The sequence below is a fragment of the Aspergillus terreus genome, genomic scaffold, assembly GCF_000149615.1.
Source record: "Aspergillus terreus NIH2624 scaffold_9 genomic scaffold, whole genome shotgun sequence".
Taxonomy (NCBI): domain Eukaryota; kingdom Fungi; phylum Ascomycota; class Eurotiomycetes; order Eurotiales; family Aspergillaceae; genus Aspergillus; species Aspergillus terreus.
The window spans coordinates 320464-340889 of record NT_165932.1 but is presented as its reverse complement, the minus strand read 5'-3'; the positions used below and the strand labels follow the sequence as shown (position 1 = coordinate 340889).

At 51.4% G+C, this 20426-nt stretch overlaps 7 protein-coding genes across 7 annotated transcripts; 5 read left to right on the top strand and 2 right to left on the bottom strand.

Moving 5' to 3' along the window:
* Nucleotides 1–54: 54 nt before the first annotated feature.
* Nucleotides 55–1633, top strand: ATEG_06369 (glycoside hydrolase family 5 protein; the record flags this gene model as incomplete). Its single annotated transcript, XM_001215547.1, has 4 exons — nt 55–158; nt 215–479; nt 544–924; nt 974–1633. The coding sequence occupies 4 exons, from the start codon at nt 55–57 to the stop codon at nt 1631–1633; spliced, it is 1410 nt and encodes a 469-aa protein (XP_001215547.1).
* Nucleotides 1634–3071: 1438 nt separating this feature from the next.
* Nucleotides 3072–4858, top strand: ATEG_06368 (uncharacterized protein; the record flags this gene model as incomplete). The annotated part of the gene is made up of 8 exons (XM_001215546.1): nt 3072–3152; nt 3236–3298; nt 3350–3532; nt 3717–3893; nt 3946–3991; nt 4140–4339; nt 4441–4572; nt 4625–4858. The coding sequence occupies 8 exons, from the start codon at nt 3072–3074 to the stop codon at nt 4856–4858; spliced, it is 1116 nt and encodes a 371-aa protein (XP_001215546.1).
* Nucleotides 4859–5841: 983 nt separating this feature from the next.
* On the bottom strand, nt 5842–6689 carry ATEG_06367 (DUF890 domain protein; the record flags this gene model as incomplete). Its single annotated transcript, XM_001215545.1, has 3 exons — nt 5842–6252; nt 6302–6565; nt 6612–6689. The coding sequence occupies 3 exons, from the start codon at nt 6687–6689 to the stop codon at nt 5842–5844; spliced, it is 753 nt and encodes a 250-aa protein (XP_001215545.1).
* Nucleotides 6690–8001: 1312 nt separating this feature from the next.
* pldA (putative phospholipase PldA) lies at nt 8002–11048 on the top strand (the record flags this gene model as incomplete). The annotated part of the gene is made up of 8 exons (XM_001215544.1): nt 8002–8050; nt 8108–8508; nt 8556–8708; nt 8754–9375; nt 9422–9682; nt 9727–10187; nt 10235–10783; nt 11022–11048. The coding sequence occupies 8 exons, from the start codon at nt 8002–8004 to the stop codon at nt 11046–11048; spliced, it is 2523 nt and encodes an 840-aa protein (XP_001215544.1).
* A 1593-nt stretch (nt 11049–12641) lies between these two features.
* On the top strand, nt 12642–13139 carry ATEG_06365 (uncharacterized protein; the record flags this gene model as incomplete). The annotated part of the gene is made up of 1 exon (XM_001215543.1): nt 12642–13139. The coding sequence occupies one exon, from the start codon at nt 12642–12644 to the stop codon at nt 13137–13139; it is 498 nt and encodes a 165-aa protein (XP_001215543.1).
* A 4261-nt stretch (nt 13140–17400) lies between these two features.
* On the bottom strand, nt 17401–19122 carry ATEG_06364 (ribose phosphate diphosphokinase subunit PRS1; the record flags this gene model as incomplete). The annotated part of the gene is made up of 5 exons (XM_001215542.1): nt 17401–17431; nt 17489–18543; nt 18621–18741; nt 18794–18803; nt 18864–19122. 5 exons carry the CDS (start codon nt 19120–19122, stop codon nt 17401–17403), a joined length of 1476 nt encoding a protein of 491 aa, XP_001215542.1.
* Nucleotides 19123–19414: 292 nt separating this feature from the next.
* On the top strand, nt 19415–20233 carry ATEG_06363 (bifunctional precorrin-2 dehydrogenase/sirohydrochlorin ferrochelatase MET8; the record flags this gene model as incomplete). Its single annotated transcript, XM_001215541.1, has 2 exons — nt 19415–19510; nt 19571–20233. 2 exons carry the CDS (start codon nt 19415–19417, stop codon nt 20231–20233), a joined length of 759 nt encoding a protein of 252 aa, XP_001215541.1.
* Nucleotides 20234–20426: the final 193 nt, after the last annotated feature.

Sequence of the window (20426 nt, the reverse complement as noted above, 5' to 3'; positions counted from 1 at the left end):
AAGTGGAAGTTGTACTACCAACCGCTTAGCAGTCTCGTGATAGAACTTGCTAAAATGACCGCCGGAACTGGAATTCTTCGAGTTGAAGGCAACAAAGTTGTCGACGACAATGGCACTGAAGTTCTTCTTCGGGGAGCTGCCATTGGAGGCTGGATGAAGTATGTACAATTGATTCCAGAATGGCCACAGCAGCTGATATTGATGGGGAAATTAGCATGGAGAATTTCATTACTGGATACCCTGGCCATGAGAAGCAGCACAGAGCCGCGATGCGCAAGGTGCTGGGGCCTGAGAAGTACGAGTTCTTCTTCGATAAGTGGCTGGAATATTTCTTTACGGAGGCCGACGCCAAGTTCTTTGCTGGCCTGGGGCTGAATTGTCTTCGCATTCCATTCAACTACCGCCATTTCGAAGACGACATGAACCCCCGCGTCTTGAAGGAATCTGGATTCAAGCACCTGGATCGGGTCGTGGAGCTGGTTAGTCACTCTCTTCACGTATCAGGATACTTGTCAGCCCCATGGTGCGCTAACCATCTCATAGTGTGCGAAAGAAAAGATCTACACTATCCTGGACATGCACACTGCCCCTGGGGGTCAGAACGGAGACTGGCATTCTGACAATCCGACCAGCTATGCCGCCTTCTGGGATTTTAAGGATCACCAGGACCGCACCGTTTGGCTGTGGGAACAGATTGCTGCACGGTATAAAGGAAACCCGTGGGTTGCAGGCTATAACCCTCTCAACGAACCGTGCGACCCCGAGCACATCCGGCTGCCAGCGTTCTACGACCGCGTCGAAAAGGCCATCAGGGCTGTGGATCCCGACCATATCTTGTGGCTGGATGGGAATACGTTTGCGATGGAGTGGAAGGGGTTTGATAAGGTTCTTCCAAACTGTGTCTATGCTATGCACGACTACGCGGTATGTTCATGTTCCTGCAGATGGAGAATCTGGCTAACGTGCTGCCTAGTCGATGGGCTTCCCTACTGGACAGAGATACAAGGGGACAGCGGAGCAGAATGAATATCTGGAGCGCCAGTACCTCCGGAAGGCGGAATTCATGACCCAGAACGGAACGGCGACCTGGAACGGCGAATTTGGGCCCGTATATGCTGATCCTCGAGTCGACGAAGATGCTGAGACGATCAACCAAGAGAGATACAGCCTCCTCGGCCAGCAACTGAACATCTACGACAAATACAACATCCACTGGTCCATCTGGCTATACAAGGATATTGGTCTGCAAGGAATGATTTATACCAACCCCGACAGCCCCTGGAACAAGACGATCCAACCCGTCCTAGAGAAGAAGCATCGCCTGTGGCTTGATAACTGGGGCAGACGCCCATCGAAGGAGCCTGAAGCGGTGCTGGCGCCTATGGTTCAGTGGATCGACAAGGTCTGTCCTCAGGCCAAGGAGACCTACCCTACTCCCTGGATGACTGAGCGTCACTTACTGCGCAATGTGTTCCAAACGTTCCTTGCCAACTCCTTTGTCGATGAGTTTGCTGAGTTATTCCGTGGAATGGATCATGCACAGCTGGAGGCTTTGGCGCGTAGCTTCCATTTCGATCAATGTGTTCAGCGGGAAGGACTTAACGAGATTCTCCGACAGCATGCTAAGAACTGAGTGTGAGGGTAGTTTCGTGTATTCTAGAACTTAGGCAGAAAAACACGCCAACGTCGACCTAAGTACACGTTCTCTTCTCCTATATTTCCTTCAGCCTCGATCAGGTCACACCAGCTTCTGCTACTGGGCCTTGATGACCGTCCGTCTTACTCCAATTGACCAGACTTGCTAGGCCAGCATCTCGCTCCGGGTGCCGGCTTACGGCCTCGAACCCCCTCCCCTGCGCTTCTTCTGTTTGGAGGTAAGCCCCTAGCCCAGCCCAACAGGCTCGGTTTCCATGATGTCCTGGATGTACTGTGCCGTGTGAATCGCATAGTCAAACCTAGTTAATCCTATCGCGTTCACTTGTAGAAATCAAGGATACAATTTGCTTGAATGGAATCCAATCAATTCATTGCCCTGTCGACTAGATATAGACTTGAGATTGTATCTTTTTTGCATCGACACTACGCAGGATCTTTGTGATATCCCGATACTGAAGAAGCCAATGATGTATTCTCCAACCCGGTCGTTCCCGTTGAACTTAGACAGAAGTCCTTGCCATTTTGATAGTTGGTCAGAAAGGTGGATTGGCACTATTAAAAATTTTAACATTAAAGAGAAGACAATATATATGCAGACTCGATGTTCTTATCGGTCAGCTAGGCAGAACAGAGAAGTTCAACTACTTGGATAGGGCATTCAATCATTTAAGCTCTTCTGCCAGGCGGTTACCGTTGTTTGAAGTTATACAAAACTTCCTAAAGAAAGAAGGAAGCTACACTGTACAAATTCCTTTTCCTTCGACCTGGTCTTGGAAGGTGGTGGTGTCCTACACTAAACGCCGTTGACCCCCTTCTGTCCTGCATGGCATCCGTCCTCTCCTTGATTCGGCCGTTTCTCGCCTCCAAGTCGCATAGCATCTGGTTGAGTCACTGACGGACTTACGTGCTTCATTCTCTTATTCATTGCTGGCTTCAGTATACACAGAATCACTCCAATCACTTGGTCGAGTGACCATCCCATGCGAAGGCAGAGACAATTCACCATCTAGCAGTGCACTCGCTGACGGTATGGAAGTGAAAAGATCATGAGTAAGTAAATTCCGTCAGAATTTACCTCCCTTTCATTATATGGACTTAATGCAAGATATTCATACCTGCTTAGTCCCATTCACATGCTGATGGGTGAGCTATATAGATGCGGTTCTGGCAGGCCGTCCCACCTCCCATCCATCTCCCATCCATCTTTCTCCACCACAGCCGCAGCCGCAGCAAGTTGTCTAATAGCCCATTACGCTATTGTCATATGGAGCTGTCAACCAAAATGACCATTAGCTTACTCGAGGCGAGAAGCACTGTCGTCACATAGAGACCGCGGCCGCCAACACGCAGGCCCAGGTAAGCTTCCTTTATCTCTATCTATATGACTGAATTGACCAACAAGATATAGGTCTTCAATGAGCTTGGCTCTGGAGCTCTGTTGCAGGAAGACCAGCGACCCAGAGTTAACGGGGAGCTCTGGTCATTCTATGCAGCAGGTGTCAGGCGTGTCATCCGGCCCCCGCCCAGCACATATGACATGCCACTATGTTATCGTCATACAAAACTAATAGCTATATAGCTGTCTCATGCACAAAAGCGCCGCCGCCAACTAGAGAACGTGGCTGCCGAAGCCCGCACTCTGGTAAGTCTATAGTTAACTCGGTTTAAAGCTTTATATATTAACATATTATAGGTGCCGCCTGCCGCCCCGGAGCTCACTCCAGCCCAGAGTGCGCGGCGAACAGAGCTCCGGATGGAGCTGGAACGCCGGCGCCCCGAACTCCGCCAGATAAAAGAAAACAAGAAGGAGCTGCAGCAGTGCCTCAAGGAGATTAATGCCCTCCTCGAGGCCAGAGTGAGGGAATTTCAGGCGGTAGTGCGCGAGTTGAAGTCTTTGTCGGAGTGATTGTCTGTGTTGTGTGTGTCTTTGTTTCTTTTTTTCTGCGGACGGAGCTGCGCATGGAACTCAACCGCCGGCGCCCTGAAGTTCGCGAAATAAAAGAGCAGAAGAGGGACCTGCAAGCGCGCCTCGAGGAGATTAATGCCCTCCTCGGAGCCAGAGTGCGCGGCGAACAGAACTATGGATGGAGATTGAGCAGCGCCGCCAGCAACTGCGGCAGCTAAGAGAAGGAAGTTACAGAAGTGCAAGGTCAAGAAGGCTCGTGCACCGTGCCCCCGCCGAGCCCGCCCTCCCTAAGGAGGTCCTTGAAAAAATACGACGCGAAGTCCGCGAAAAAGTATGAAGTATTATGGACTATACATATATATTGGCTGCTAATGTATAAGCAGGTCTACGGAATCTGTGGCATCTGCCCACCCATTTCCGTTGCCTTCGGTCAATCATAAACGGGTGCCTCGCCCTTCGAAGGCGGATCAAGAGCGAATCCATCAGGAGGAGCTTGTTCCCGCCTGGGCACCTTTCGGTGCTTCCAGTCGTTTGGCATCGGTCACATTCCCCGACCTCATCGGCGCTGATACATTAGACACGCATGACAAGAAGGTGGGCGCCATTGCCCGGGACTTCTCCCGGAGCATCGAATCACGAGAGCTCAATCTAGACATCGAACTGGATGAGCCCGATCCTGCCGCCGCGGAGCAGACCCAGGAAGTGAAAGACCAGAGGGCGAGCCCGAAGGCAGAAAAACGGGCCCCGAAAGCGCAAATTCTTGCTCTAGAAGAAAGGGTAGAGTGGTACGTGTCGGCTCTGAAGACCTGTAATGAGGAGGAAAAAGAACGACTGCTGAAAGCAGGCCCGTATTGACAATATGCTCACAATAAACATAGAAGAGACGGAAGACAAAGAAGAATAAGAAGCCCGCCGCCGCCGCTCCTGCTCCTCGTCCTGCCCCCGCGCCCGCCGAGCCCGCCCTCCCTAAGGAGGAATTTGAGAGGATCTACCATCTAGCTCGCGAACAAGTATGAAGTATTATGGACTATACATATATATTAGCTGCTAATGTATAAGCAGTTTTATAAAGAGCTCCACCTTGATATTGAGCTCGATGAGCTCGCCCCTGCCGCCGCGGAGCCGGCCCAGGAGCTCATCCCGGGACAGAGATTGTACCGGGATGAGCTTCTGGGTCGGCTCCAAGCCGTTAAAGGGCAGAAGGCCACTTTCAAGGCCGAAAAAAAGGCCATAAGAGAACAAATTGGCGCCCTAGAGCAGAGGATAGAGTGGATCGACTCGGCCTTCAAGGGATGATCCTTTTGAAGGAGGGCCCCCTCGGCGGTGGTCTTGTTCTCGCGCTTAGAAGTCATGGTGGAGATTTTGGCAGCGGAAGGGAGGGTGCGGTGATGATGGAGAATGGAAGAGAAAAAGTTCCTACGAGGACGGGGGAAGGACTTAGCTACCTGGTACCTGCTTACGCGCAGGTTGTGTCATGGGGACAAAATTCGTTGAGAACGGATAGTCTGAGATATACTTAGGTTTCAATCGAGAGCCATCGTGTCCCTATACAAAATGTTAAAGCTGCTATGAAGTGTTAATAGCCTGTCAGGTATCTCGCAAATCCCATAGTATAAAGCTAGCCAATCATATCGCGCCTTTGTTGGGTTGAAACAGGCTCCTATTGGCAGATGGGACCCGCATCAGTCCCAACGGTGTCGATCATTATTGCTCCGACCGTTCGCAACGCAAAAGATATCACACTCTCTAGGAGGTATGGACATATGTATGCTGACTTGGATAACCACTTGGGCAGGCTCTCGTCGCAGCTTTGTATGGATCTAAGAGACCAGGATGAATGTCCGGTAAAGGAGAAGCTCGATCGAGAAACGTGGATCCGAGTACATACGGGGATGAGATGGGGCTCTTATTCTAGGATGCTAGCTTCCCTATACATAGGAATGAAGAGGCCTCTTGATAGCCCTAGCTTGGCAGTTGGCCTAACTGACAGTTGTTCGCCTAATTCAAGAAGTACCTAGGTATCAAGTGTTAGGTATTCATCAAATCCACCACCCCCGACAACATCCCAACGTTTCTCCGTTCATAGAATACAAGCCGAATTCGAGGACTATTTGCAGGATGTTGCTACTCAACTTATTAAACTTTCAAATAGCCCCGAACCTCCAAATGTGGACCCTGCTGATGAGGCCATTGCATTGGGATAACTGGCTCTTTTACGCCAGGTCAATGTTGTATATCTTTTGTAGTGAGCATCTTTCATGTGCCTTAGTACTATGGAACTACCTCCCTTCAATCTTCCTTTTCACCATGCCACAAAAACTCTCGAATAGAACAGAATCTTCCCCCTTGAACCATCGAATTATCACTGTAGTGCCTTTCTCTTCAAGACCCCCGGTTTTCTTCACTTGCACTTTGAAACCCAAAGCGGCCTTGCTTTCATCTATTGGAATGATCATCTGTTCCGCTTGTCTCATTTTCCGACGAGCTTGACGAGACCACACATTCTCCATTGCAAAGCCAACGCCGGTACCCAAGTTTTTGCGCCACGTCCACTGAACAGGGAGAGACACGAGCTCATCGTTGAGTCTTTGACTTACTCCGTCGATGGTGTCGTCGGGGACCTCAAATGTGTATTCTGAAGGAAATGGAAGCAGGTGTTTGGGAAAGTGGGTAATGTTTCGTGCGACTCCCTGCATACATCAGAATCGTAGCTTTGGTTGTGAAATGACAGGGACATACCACGGTTGGACGCAGATCGGCCCATGACCATGCTATTGCCCACCGCTTCGTTTTAGATCCTTGGACAAATTCCGTCACCGCGTAGTTGTGATTCCCGCATTCGATCAATTTCTCGACAAGGACGGAAACGCTACTTAGTTTTCCAAGCATGGAGGTGTACCAGAGGACTTTTTCACGAAGGTTCAAGCTTTCATCGATCATTCGCGACACGAATTCCACCTCACCACCGGTAGTGACCATCTCAACTTCTGCGCCAGTACATGCCTGGACTTGTTAGTAGTAGGTTGACAAGGCTGTAGATGTGTCTTACGGAGAATGGAGGCCGCTCTTTAGCTTGCGCAGCGCCAATCATCTCCTCGCGCGAAGTATAAAATGGAGGGTTGCACATGGTGAAGTCGAGACTTATGCAGTTAGCGTATGCTGTGTCGACAGTGGTTAGGCCATCATACCTTTCAATTCCAAGTTTTGTATGCAACGGAATCAGGCCATCGCTGGGATCTGTTTTGACTACTTGGATGCGATCTTTGAGGCCATTCTCAGAGACGTTCTTTGAGGATCTTTTCACATTTTCCTCATCAATATCTGTATGTCGTGAGCACTGGCTGATCATATAGTAAAACAGATGATCTCACCAGTTGCGAAGAACTTCCACAGTGGTCGTGTGGCGCAGCCTAGAAGGGGATAGATGCTGCAACATCCAGTCCCTCTACGCGAATTAGCTCGTGTCTCGCAGATGAAGACTGGGAGGAGTACATGTCCAGGCCCACGACAGCTCTGTCAGGGTCGTAGTCATCGCGATATTCATCGCCTGTAGTATCCAAGAGATCTTGTATCCATAGGATATAATTCAACCTATGATTAGGCATTAGAGACATTTGATACAGCCGTAATGTTCACTGACCTGTTTGGGACCTATATCACGCATGCTTAGCCACATTCTAGTAACCGAGATTGTTCACATACCGGTGGGCATAGTCGGTCGTCCGGGATTTCAACTTGTAGGTTAAAATCCCGTTTTAGGAGACTCGTTGTCAGTTGCCTGTTCAGGTCAGCCACAGCGGCGAGCTAAGACAGGGATACAACCAACCTAACAGCATCGGGATCAGTAAAATCCAATTGGCCGTTCGGTTTCAAACTAGGCTCGCCGTTAGTCGGGGAATGACACCGGACTGTCTTGGACCACTCACTATTTGGCGAAATCAGGCGACTGCAGCGCTAAGGCTGTGAAATCGACGTCATCCTTGTAAATGTTGCGAGCGGCCCTCATTGTCGTAGACCTCTTAGCCTTCAGTCGGCTGGACCCGGATGGTACCTGAATAGGTATCCCGTGGGCGCAGTGGGGCAGATGGCGGAGTTCCAGCTATGAGGGGGAAAGGGAAATCAGATCTGTCAACCACGTTGGAAACAAGGCCAGGAACCGGAGGAGGGGAGAGATCAGGCTGATGTTCGTGACGGTATCGGAGGGGAACAGCAAAACCTCAGGCCATAAGGCTGAAAAATGATCGGAAAATCTAAAAAAAGCCCTCTGATGTCATTGGCCCCGAGCACACGCGTCGATCCCCCTCTTCTTCTTCTTCCGAGTCCCGGCCTTTTTGTGTTTTTTTTTTAATGTCCTCTCTCCCCGTTCTCATCACGCGGTCAGTTAGTATCCTTCCCAATTGACCGTCCCTCCGTCGCTCTTTCAACCAATATCGCCCAGCATGGACAAGTGGAAGGAGAAAATCAGTGGCCTGGAGGAGCATTTCAAAGGTATGTAGCTCCAATCCACCAGCTCTCATGAGCCGAACCTGACGCCAATTGCCACAGATACCAAACTGGAGGATGTTAGAGAGGGTGCCCACCACTTCAAGCACAAAGTTGGCAAGTTCTTCAACATCGTCAACCCCAACCATCGCCATGACGAAGAACACGAGCAGGCCACCGACCGGAAGAGGACAGAAATCGCCGAATCCCACCGCTTCCAATCCTTCGCTCCCATTCGCGAGGGTAACAAGGTGAAGTGGTATGTCGATGCTTTGGACTATCTCTGGGCCGTCTCTATTGCCCTCGAACAGGCCAAGGAGGTCATCTATATCGAGGACTGGTGGCTTTCTCCGGAATTGTTTCTGCGGAGACCTCCGTACGAGACGCAGGAATGGCGACTGGATCAGGTGCTCAAGCGTCGTGCTGAAGCGGGTGTGAAGATCTACGTGATCGTGTATAAAGAGGTGAGGGTGTTCCGCCGCTGAAATGAGCCATCCGCTGACTGTGTTAGGTCAACCAAGCATTGACTTGCAACTCGGCACATACGAAACATGCTTTGCGCAACCTCTGCCCTGAAGGTAGTCCCGGCTATGGGAACATCAAGATACTGCGTCATCCGGACCACAACATCTTCGAGAATGCAGCGGACATGACATTGTACTGGGTAAGTACGCTTGCCGAATTCGCATATCATTGCTGACAATTGTAGGCCCACCATGAGAAATTCATCGTCATCGATTACTCCCTGGCTTTTATCGGTGGAATCGACCTTTGCTTTGGCCGCTGGGATGCTAACCAGCACCCGTTGGCCGATGTCCACCCCTCGAACATGAAGAACGAGATCTTCCCCGGTCAGGATTTCAATAACAACCGCATAATGGATTTCCAGAGTGTGGGCCAGTGGCAAGCGAATGAACTCAGCAAGGCAGAGTATGGCCGGATGCCTTGGCACGATGTAGCCATGGGCTTGATGGGAGACTGTGTCTACGATATTGCGGAGCACTTCGTCCTTCGGTGGAACTTCATCAAGCGGGATAAGTACAAGCGTGATAAGGGCGTGGATTGGCTTACTCTTGAGGGCCGCCTTGGTGACGACGAAGACCTTGTCGCTGTGCAGCGTCCCAAGTACCCTTGTGGTGACTATGTCCAGCACCCCTTCCAGCCGCTGAGCACGAAGCCTCTTGGGAAACAAGGCAATGCACGAGCTCAGATCATCCGCAGCAGCGCCGACTGGAGCAGTGGAATCCTGACCGAGCATAGCATCCAGAATGCCTACAAGGAGATCATTAGCAAAGCAGAGCACTTTGTTTACATTGAGAATCAATTCTTCAGTGGGTTATGTCGTGCGTTTTCATTGCAATACACTAACAGCACTAGTCACTGCTACCGGCGATCAGCAGAGACCCATCCTCAACACTATTGGACGATCAATTGTTGATGCCTGTGTCAGAGCTGGCAAGGAGGGAAGAAAATTCCGCGTCATCATTGTCATCCCGGCCATTCCTGGATTTGCTGGTGATCTGAGACAGAATGAAGCTACCGGCACCAGAGCTATCATGGATTACCAGTATAAGTCCATCAATCGCGGCGAGCACTCGATCTTTGGTCAAATTTCCGCCCAGGGCGTGGATCCGAAACGTAAGTGTGCTTTACCATATCAATAGCCAGTACTGACTTTGCAGAACACGTCTTTGTCTTCAACCTGCGCGCGTACGACCGCATCAATAAGACTCCTGCGTTGGAGGCTTTGGAAAAAGAAGCCGGAGTCACCTACAATGACATCCAACGCGGGATTGCTGAGTCGATCATGAGCGATAGTGTTCATCCCGCCGTAGGTAAAGAGGGCGACAAGAATGAAGTTGACTACGACAACGCCCAACAGGAAAGAGAGGAACGCCTTGCCAAATTGCGCCGATATGAGGAGCAGTCTGAGCGTCACCAGGAGGACTACGGCTACAAGAGCAAAGACACTGTCGCTCACACCACTATGCTCAACGGCGGCAAGATGTCTGATGAGCCTTGGGAGGGTGACCCTGAAGCCGAGAAAGATAACTTCGTTCAAGAAGAACTCTACGTGCACGGGAAGGTGTGTATCGTGGATGACAGGATCGCCATCTGTGGTAGCGCAAATATCAACGACCGAGTAAGTTTCGTGTTCAAAACATCTTGCGCTAGCTAACTATTCTACAGTCGCAACTTGGCTACCATGATAGCGAGCTGGCTATCGTGGTCGAAGATCAGGACCTCATTGACAGCACGATGGACGGCAAACCGTTCAAGGCGGCGCGTTTGGCTGCGACGCTCCGACGCCAGCTGTGGCGAGAACACCTTGGACTGCTGCCTGCGCAAGACTACGATGCATCGCAGCATCCAAACGCGCAGCCTCCTAACGTCTGCATGAACCAGATTCTCGAGGGCCCGGAGAACGACTTCGTCACTGATCCCTTGAATGATGCATTGTGGGACACCTGGACCGGCCAGGCCACCGTGAACACCGAGATGTACCGGGTATTGTTCCGGGCAGACCCGGACGACAACATCAAGAACTTTGAAGAATACGATCACTTCCGGCCCGCAAAGGGTCGCAAGATGGGACATCTGTTCGATCCGTACCAGCCTGCCAAGGATGTTCGTGAAAAGTTGGACCAAATCAAGGGCCATCTGGTGTGGATGCCCTTGGACTTTTTGAAAGACGCCGAAATGGCGGAGCCTGGTTTACAGGTGAATCAAATTACCGAGGTGAGGCGTCCATCGTTGAAGTTGTGCGTACGCTGATGCTAATGGATCTCGCAGAGTATCTATACCTGATCTGCATGATATCATCCTTGGAGATATTAGGTTCATTTGGATTGTTTAGTGCCATGTTGGGCTAGTGTGCGGGCCTCAAAATGAAGTTACGGAGACCATGCGAGATAACCAAAACATGCAGAGCATGTTGAATATCAAGTTGTCCAATGAGACGTACAACTAACGACAGATTAGCAATGTAGGGTTCGCTCTCTAGCAAATCGCGCGTGCGTTGTCTCCCTAGTAAGACAAGATCCGCATGTTATGGAGTCAATGAGGGAAATCTTCTTATCCCTTGAAGGACGGTCCGGCAACGATCATCGCCGTTGCCCTGAGTTGCTTGTTGGAGCCATCCCTTGCTGTTTGGCACTACTCAATCGGCTGGATATGTAGATCCCGAGACAGATCTGGCAGAATACGTGTTCGTTCTGGCTGGTATGCACATCGGATGCATGGGATGCTGATACTGTAGGGCGACTACGAGGGAAGGTTCTAGTCACCAAGTGGTCTTGTACTATCGTCTCGTGCAGAAGTACGTGAAGAGGGCCAGACATACATATCAGGCGCTAAACATAGAAGTGGTCACCAGCCGGGATAATCTTCAGGCCATTATGGTTATAGTTATGCCTGAAAAAATTCCTCGTCTCAGCACGGAGCCTCCGTCCTTGCAGATGCCTCTTGACCTCATTCCGCACCGCCGATGCGTTGTTCCCATTTCCCCCATTCCTGGAAACACCCCGGTTACACCACGTCCACCTGCGATGGACGCACACATAGAGAGGGAGGTAGGGGTTGCGGTAGCGGTAATGCCGGCTCCCTCCTGGCACCTGATGCTGATGTCTGATGGAGTACCTGCCTGCCCAACAGGTACCTGGACCTACCTATCTCCCCGCCGCAAACTTTCCATGTCATGACGGTCCGGCTGCCAGACAGCCGTGTGCGAGCAAGAGTCGCCAGGTGTAACTTCTCACGCAGTCTGGTCGCTTCGTCTGTCTGCCAACGGGGATGGCTGATAATATCGCTGCGAGAGCATGTACCTAGTGGGATGCGTCCCGCCAGCTCATGATCCTGACGAGCATTCTTTGTGCCTGACTCTATGACTAAACGAGAGGGACGTCAATGGTGCGTTCTGAAGCAATGTTGATAGACGAATGTGATGACGCTTGGTCGCGCACAGACGCTCGCATACCACAAGCCCGGATCCAGTCCAATCCAATACAGGAACGATCGGTACTTCCAACAGGTACTTACGTAGCAGCGGACCGGGCCAATTCCGACACAAGGTACGTCGACACCGTCCGAGTCAATCGCATCCCGGTCAGCTGGACCTGGCAGTTTAGGCCGAAGCTTGGCATTGTACGTCTGATGCAACTTGCCCTACAGCAGAGTTCTACAATGAGGTATGGTCAGGCCAGGTCAGGTTGAACCGGGGGTCGCACAGATAATATCGCGTTGCCGCATTAGATTCTATATTCTATCCAGTCGCTGCACGGTGAACACAATGCGAGGGGGAGACCAGGAAAAAGCAAGCCAAAAATGAAGAACAATACCCGAAAGAACACGACAATGACAACTTTTGTCCCAACCTTGACACCGAGAAATGCCTGCAAAAACAACAGATCGCGGGATGATGCGGCCGTTCGGCCGGGTCGTGCGTCATTAAACAAATAGATAAAGGAAAGTAGACAGAGAGAGAGAGTCGAGGCCTGAGGATATCTACCCCGGGCGCATACCCAGCGAAGGCGTCTCAGGGCCCTTCCGGTTGGATCAGGATGTCACGAAATCCAACTCCGGATTGACCGATTCGAAGATGCATGTGAAGTGTCTAAAGAGAGAGGAAAACCAAGCGACAGGTGAAGGGGAACGAATCCTGCCAGACCGCCCCGATTGGGCTGCAGAGAGGCGTTCGGATAGAAACTCATTCCAGCGAGTTGCGCGGTCTACATGGCTCGACTCGGCCGTCAGCTTCGCTCTTGCAAGGTCACACCAATGGGCTTGTCGGTGGCACCTGGCGACTTACTTACCGGACGGTGTACAACAACCGCGGCGGACTCCCAATGTCGCCGAGCTATGCTTTGGCGTTATGGCAGGCATTGCAGCGACAATGGCCACAGATTTTGCAGCGCCAGATGGCTACAAACGGCCCCGAGTTGCAGTCCGAACACCGCCAGGTGAGGATGTTGCCATTGGTAGCCTGCACAATGGCAAAGACATGGCCGGAACACTGGTTTGCCATTCTGACGCTACTCCAGGGAGGTTAGCTGGACGGCCATGGGAGAGAAGGCTTGTTTTAAAGCCCGTCGTCTGAAGGGTGGGCTTGCCTCAATCTGTCAAGAAAAAGTTTGAGTGGGTTCACAAAGAAGCTTTGCCTATCACACTGATCCACGGATTGGCTCGGAAAGGGCGAGGGGCAACGACCGCCTTGTCTGGCGCAAGGGAGAGAAACCCGAGGGACGGTGAAGGTGGAGGCAAGACGCAGGGCGTAGGAATTGAAGGTCAAGAATGAGGACGGAAGCAGAGGTGCTGGGGGATGTAGTGTGGGAGTGGTCGAGTTGGTATAGAAGGCAGAAGCGTTGAAGATGAAGATGGGAACAAGAGGCGATGGGAGGACACTCCATAGCATATATATATATGGTATATATATAGGGAAATCTTTCGAATGGTACCAAAAACACCGGGCTCCTCAGGGAATTGGATACATAGCTTTCGGAATGATGGTCAGTCAGGGCTGATTCTGGAAGTACAGACCCAGTGTGGGTGTGCGAGGTCCAGACCAGGAAGACGAGGGCAATCGCACTGCACGTACCCGATCGATGACGATGGAGCTGGAGGTATTTTCGAGGTGATTTTATTTTTTTCTCGTCGTCTGGAGGATGAATTGCAAGTGAAGCAAAGGTAAGGTAAGGTTGAAGGGACATGGACCAGGGGAGACTGATTGCTGGGACGGAAAAAGAAAGGAGAGCCCCATATAGTTAGAGGTTGATCTAGATGATGGCCGAATCGATGGAGAGGAATAGGAATAAAAACAAGAAAAATAAATAAATAAAAGTAGGAGATACTTCTGGGGGAGCGACAATCAATTGATCCTAATTTTCAATAAAAGAAAAGAAAATAAATAAAATAGAAAATAGAAAATAATAGAAAATAAAATATTATAATAATCCTCTAATCTATAATATCCCAATAATGTAACAATAACATTCACACAATGCACCCAATAAGGGTTGTCCACTCAGGCTGGGAAAGATAGATTGGACTGCTCAACCGTACCTATCTACTTCCAAATTCCGCCGTCCTTCGCTGCGTCCACCATTATTTTAGCCCAAGCCCCGATCTCTGGATCTGGGAACGATCCAGCCCATCGTCGCCCCCCGATTGGTCATCGTGTTTTACCGACTCGGCGGTCCTGGGATCTGGCATGGAGATCGTGCAGCAGTCGCTTGTCCTTGGGTCCAAGAACAATCATCATAATAATAGACACCCGGATCTCCATCACGAGCCTTCAGCCTCTGGCGTCTGATTTTAGCCAGGGGGGGGGGCCTTCCTTGCGGCGTTCGTCCGTGACAAATTATCGGTATACCTATCCTTTGTGGACGCGGTCGGTTTCATATGACACAAATGAGGACGCCGGAAACCCTCCCGAGTTTCGTCATTCAGACACCAATCGGACGTCATGTCTGGTCCCCATGACAATCTTAGACCAAGATCGTCTGTTTGCTGCTGCCGTCGGACACTGTCCAGGGGACATCCGGACATCCCGCCCAGCAAGGAAGGCCGCAGGCCAGCGTTCTCGAAGGTTGGGGAACATAGGGTTCACCGTCGCGGCATCCCAACTGGTCTGTGCAGGACTCGGCATACAGATCATGTACTATTGTCACAGTTGCATGTCAAATCGCCATTTTCACCAGTCTAGGGGAGGTGGGTGAAGAGGGGCGGTGGGGTGATGCCCACGACTGGGAATTAGTCGCTTCAATCCCACTGAAACTCTCGCCCACTAGCGGCGAGGGCTATACGGCTTCCGTCTCTTGGTTCTGGGGCCGATCGCGGCGGGACTTTGCAGAGGATCCGCCAGCTAGGTTCGTGGCCCAAGTGGCTGTTTCTCTTTCACCCGGCTGGGTTTGCGCCTGACGGCCATCCTAGCCCACCCCCCCCCAGTCAGCCATGATGGATTTCCGAGCATGACAGCGCCCAATGAAGATATACCGGATCGGCTGGAGAAGCCGCGCAGCTTGATGGGGGCATGGCCGACCTGTCGGCTAATCATGGCGGTGCGGGTCACTATCTTTCACCAGCGCCAGCGGACTCTGGAACGGTGACTGGTTAGTGCCTCAGCGGAACAACCTCCATCCAGGCCCCGGAGGAGACGGACAGGGGGTTCTATAGCTGTCTCCGTTGACTAAATCGCAGTAGTCCAAACACTAAAGAGTAGATCGGGCATCCACCAACAAATCACATCTTCGTCGGCTCTCCTGGCTGCGGTTTCCGAGGCGATTGAACGCCGATTAGGTAAAGGATGGATGGATCCTCGCAATCCACTCAGAACGAGCACGCGGTGCATCCGGTGTCCTGAGAACGCCCCCAGTCCCAGGGAAGCTAAACAGGAGCCCGGCGCGCTGGGCCCTTTTGGCCGTATGTACCACCTCCCGCAGTCCACTCCCAGGCGCTAGGGCCAATATTATCTCCACATGGCAGCTGTCTCTGGAAGGGTATGGATTCCAATCGACGCCCCATCTCCCTTCCTCGTTCAGCTGTCATATGGGACAAGAAAAAACTCTAAGCGAGAGTCTCATCGACGGTCTCTACTGGCTGTTCGGCTCGCAGCAGTAACTTGACCCGTCGTATTCCATCCACGATCAACCCTGTGCGGTCTCCAGCAGCAGCAGCAGACCGACGACCGCTAGGGTTTCTGCTTGGATGATGCTGAGGAAGAATAGAGCCCCTGTTAGAGAGGTATGAATAGGGATCGCACCATTCGCGTGTCCATTATCTTAATTCGGAAATGACGACGCGACACAGCTGAAACTGGAACTTTTGCATCCGATCTACCGGACGACCTTCCGCGACGTATTTCTGTCCCTCGGTCACAGCCCCTTACGGTGGGTTCTGGTGGCTCGCTAGATACTAGTCTTGCCCCAAGCATCCATTTGTCTCTGCGCCGCTAAAGTTTCCACCGAGCTGGTTAACTCAACTTGGTACTTTGGCCGGTTGACAGGTCGGCTGGTGTGGGCGCATAGCCACTCCCTTTTTCTTTTCTTCCCTAGGAAGATCCTGGAAATCATTTCGTCTCCTGTCATGCCCCACAAGCCTCATCTTTATTTTCCGCAGAAGATATGCCTCCCAGTGCATGAGAAACATGGATGTATGTCGTCCACCTTCTTGGGCTCCTGGTGGCGCTCTGTAGATGAGCCCCCCGGCGGACCAGGGCTAGAACAACGATATTCTCTGCATCCAGTGCATTGTTCTGACCGGCGAATAAATGGGGTGCCTCGGACTCGACGTGCTTTCCCCGAAGGTCTCTGCGAGAGCTTCGACATGCAATTCGAGCTCCTCCGCCAGTCACTCGGCCTTGCGCTGCACACCGCCAGAGGCGATCGAACTGGCATTGATCCATGCTCCCGTATATCCAGCTTCCGCGGAACAGCAAACACCCAACGGCATCGTTTTGTCAGTCCGTTTCCGCTGTGCGACGTCAATGTGACAGTATCTGAGGTAACCCGCGAGGCAGATCACCGAGTACCTTCTGTGCAGTCCCATCGACCACGCAAGGACCCGGTCACATTGACACTACACCGATACAATCCTCGCAGGGTCTGATAGTCACCCGATGGGCTGGTCTCTTGGACCCGGCGAAGATCTCAATCAACTCCATACGTGTACATAAATAAAAGGGATACTTGCAGAGACAGACCCGCAGTCGCAAACAAAGAAACACATGTAATAATATATTTCACTACATAATGAATGTTCGAGATGTTCTCTTGCATCACTCCCACAAGCCGAAGCCGGAGGGCCAAGTCAGGAGACCTGGCCCTCAGAGAATGATGCCTTCATTCCTCGAGAACTCTGGAGCCCGCCATTCCCGCGCCAATCGGTGCTAGGAACAGAGACTGACAGAGTCCATGTATGCTCTTCCAACGCTCCGTTAAGAACACCTTGTTGAGCGAGTCCAGAGACAAGTCTCCTTTCTCCCAAGATGCTCCTGCAGTACCCAAAGTGGACTGCATCGCTGGTGTAAGGGGTGTTCATTCTTGTCTGATCTCTCACCGTTAACCCGACAGGACGGCGCAGAACGCCACTTTGTCACGTAGTGTTCTCCACTGCATTACCTGTATCGGGTAGCAGGATGCGATTGCATAAGGAAGTCCCATTTGATCGCCGGCTGGAACTAATATGGTAGGTATCATAATGCACGTACGGCCAGTATACAATTGCTGCCTGCAATGAAGCAGAAAGGTCGCCTATCAGGAAAATCGGAGTCATCAATTTTGTCGTCAGTCTTTAACCATCATCTTCTTAACGTCAAGGTCGCATATAATCACATCACACTGGTGAGCCCGGTTCAAGGGCCATCAGTCATTGAAGTGGAATAGTGTCGAAACACTGCCGTCAGTCAGTTTATATCACGATCGTTATGTCTAAGAGAACTCGGAAACGCACCTTTCACCATAATGATGACGCCGGATGCTCTCCGCAATTAGACTGGAGATGTCAATGACGACCAATTTCTTCGACTTCTGCATCATCTTCGGTGAGATGGGGAAGGTGTTGGTCACGACGATATAGTCAATACAGCGACAGGCTTCCATCTGCTCAAGAGACTCGTCGCCAAACAGTCCATGGGTGGCGATGCAATACACTGTCTTTGCCCCGCCCCTCTTAACAACGGTTTCCGCTGCAGCGATCCATGATCCGCTCTTATCAATCATGTCATCGACGATGAATACAGTGCGGTCCTTGACATCACCGACGAAGGTGATAGTCTTTTCCCGCTCGGCAATGTGCCCATGGCTGCCCTCTTCATCAGAGGATTCCGCAGCATCAAAAGAGCCGCCAAGGGCATGATCCCCAGGGAGCGAAGGGGTATTGGAGATGACCGAGTTCACCATTGAATCGGGAACACTATCGGAGTTCTCCCGATTAGAGCTATAGCCTGCATCGGCAGACGCAGGTGCCGAGGTAGGGCCAGCCGTCGGGTAATCATCATCTACGAGATGGCCCTGCACAAGCCGTCCGGTGATCACATCCTGAACCCGCACGTCGGTATATTCATGAGCAGCTTCCAGCTCGGAGGGACGGCGGGCATTGGGGACTTCAGGGAAGAGACCGTTAACCATCTTGGTAGTTTCGGCTTTGTCAGAATCGCTGGGTGTCTCGTCGGACTGGCAGCTTTTGGTGCTTTCCTGTACCCGCACAACAAAGGGGTCATGATCTTTAGGGACGGGCGTGGCCTCATCCTCGATAGAATCAAAGAAGACAGTGCTGTCTGACATAGCCATAGCCACCTTGGGACGGCGCCGGTCGGTTGTGACGATTCCAAAATTGAGCTTCAGCGTATCCGCTAACGAAGTGACCCGTTTTGTACCTCCAGCGTTCTTACTCACGACAACGGCTTCCTTCCAACCCGGGACGTGCATACGGATCCATCGGGCGATATAGGGTTCGGCGAACAGGTTATCCACGGGCTTTCCGAAGAACCCCTGCATTTGGGAAGCCTAGAATGATCCGGTTAAGAGTTGATTCAAACCATGTGTGCCATGTAACCCATCATGAGGTGACCCTTTTGACTCACATGCAAATCCAGAGTTATCACATGGTCCACCCCAGCAACTGAAAGCAGGTTCGCCAGCATACGAGCGGTGATGGCGCCACGGTGACTCTTCTTCTTGGATTGGCGAGAGTAAGGGAAGTACCTCGATCGTGTCAGTATTAATTGTGCGGCATCAAACTAGGCAGGCAGCATACGGCATGACCGCTAGAGAGATCCAGGTCAGCTATTATCCAGTATGAGGACAGAAAGGGTTGTCCAACTTACCTGTGATGGATTTCGCGGAACCACCTTTACACGCCGAGATCATAATCAACAGCTCCATAACGCTGTCGTTGATCTTCGAGCTCCCACTCTGAACAATGTAAACATCTTGGTTTCTTACAGAAACTCCAATATTCACACTAGTCTCGCCGTTGGCGAATTTCCCCAGGTCTGCCTTGGCCGGTGAAGTACCCAGTCGCTCACAGACCATCTCTGCGAGGACGGGATGGGACGTCCCAGAAAAGATCTGAATTCCACGCATGATGAGAAAGTTATGTGGTCAAAGAAGACATGGACGAGGGAGTGAAGAAGAAAAAGGAGGGGGGTTACGGGGGAGATGAGAAGATTGGGGGAATCATCTCACACGGCCAAAAAAACAGGGAAAGGAATAAGGGAAGAAAAAAAAAAGTAGTTGATGTCGGAACAGAAAAAAAGCGCAGGTCGTCTTGGGTTTTTGTGGGCCGCCGTAGTTGTGCTGCCCCTCCAGCTGATAGATAAGACCACAAGCCCCTCGTCCCGATGGTCTTCTAACAACTCCCCATACGTTTCTCAGGATGTCGCAGAAATTTCCAGAAGTTCAGGGAGGAGGCTCTTTAATTGTAGCCTGGCAGGTAAAGAATAAAAATGTTCTGGTCGTGGGCGGTGGAGAGGTAAGTCGTTACCACCACGCCAAAATATACATTCCATCTCTTGCTGAACCGTGCCAATAGGTAGCTGCAGGCCGCATTCTTCATGCGCTTAACGCAGATGCCCATGTAACGGTCGTCTGCCCGGCCTCGGGACTCAATTCTGAAGTGGCCTTTCGGGTATCAGAGGGACAGGTCACCCACATCGACCGTAATTTCGAGCCGGCGGATCTAGACACCGCCGACATGGTTCTCTGCGCCATCGATGACCCAGAGGCGTCAACGCGTGTATGGAAGCTGTGCAAAGAAAAGCGGATCCCCGCCAACATCGCCGATGTACCCCCCGAGTGTGACTTCTTTTTCGGGAGTGTGCATCGAGACGGTCCATTGCAGATCATGGTCAGCACCAATGGAAATGGGCCCAAGCTTGCCAGTATCATTCGAAAGAAGATCGCCGGGACTCTTCCCGACAACACGGGCGCGGCGATAGACAATGTGGGCAAGTTGCGGAAGAAACTTCGAGAAATTGCTCCTGATCAGCATGAAGGACCCAAGCGAATGAAGTGGTATGTCGATGCTGCCCTCTCTCCCCGATTCAACTCTAAACAGTGGTTTAGGATGTCTGGTGTATGCGAGTCATGGAGTCTGGATGACCTGGTGCGGATGAATGAGGAAGACATGACGAAACTACTCGCCCATTACGAATCTGGAAAAATCCCGGCTTTCGACGAAATCCGGTCTACTTAAGGGGTCTGCTTTGTAGTCAACGTGTGCACTGTTACTATACGACTAGTTGGTCTGCGATTTGCTAGGGCCGGTTTGAAAAGATAGGCGCTTCTCATGATTGTGCTATTTTGTACATATATAAAGACCAGCTCACGATAATCGGAATGCTAACAAAAGAAGAAGCGAAGCAGTTAACTCTACACTTGGTCACTGC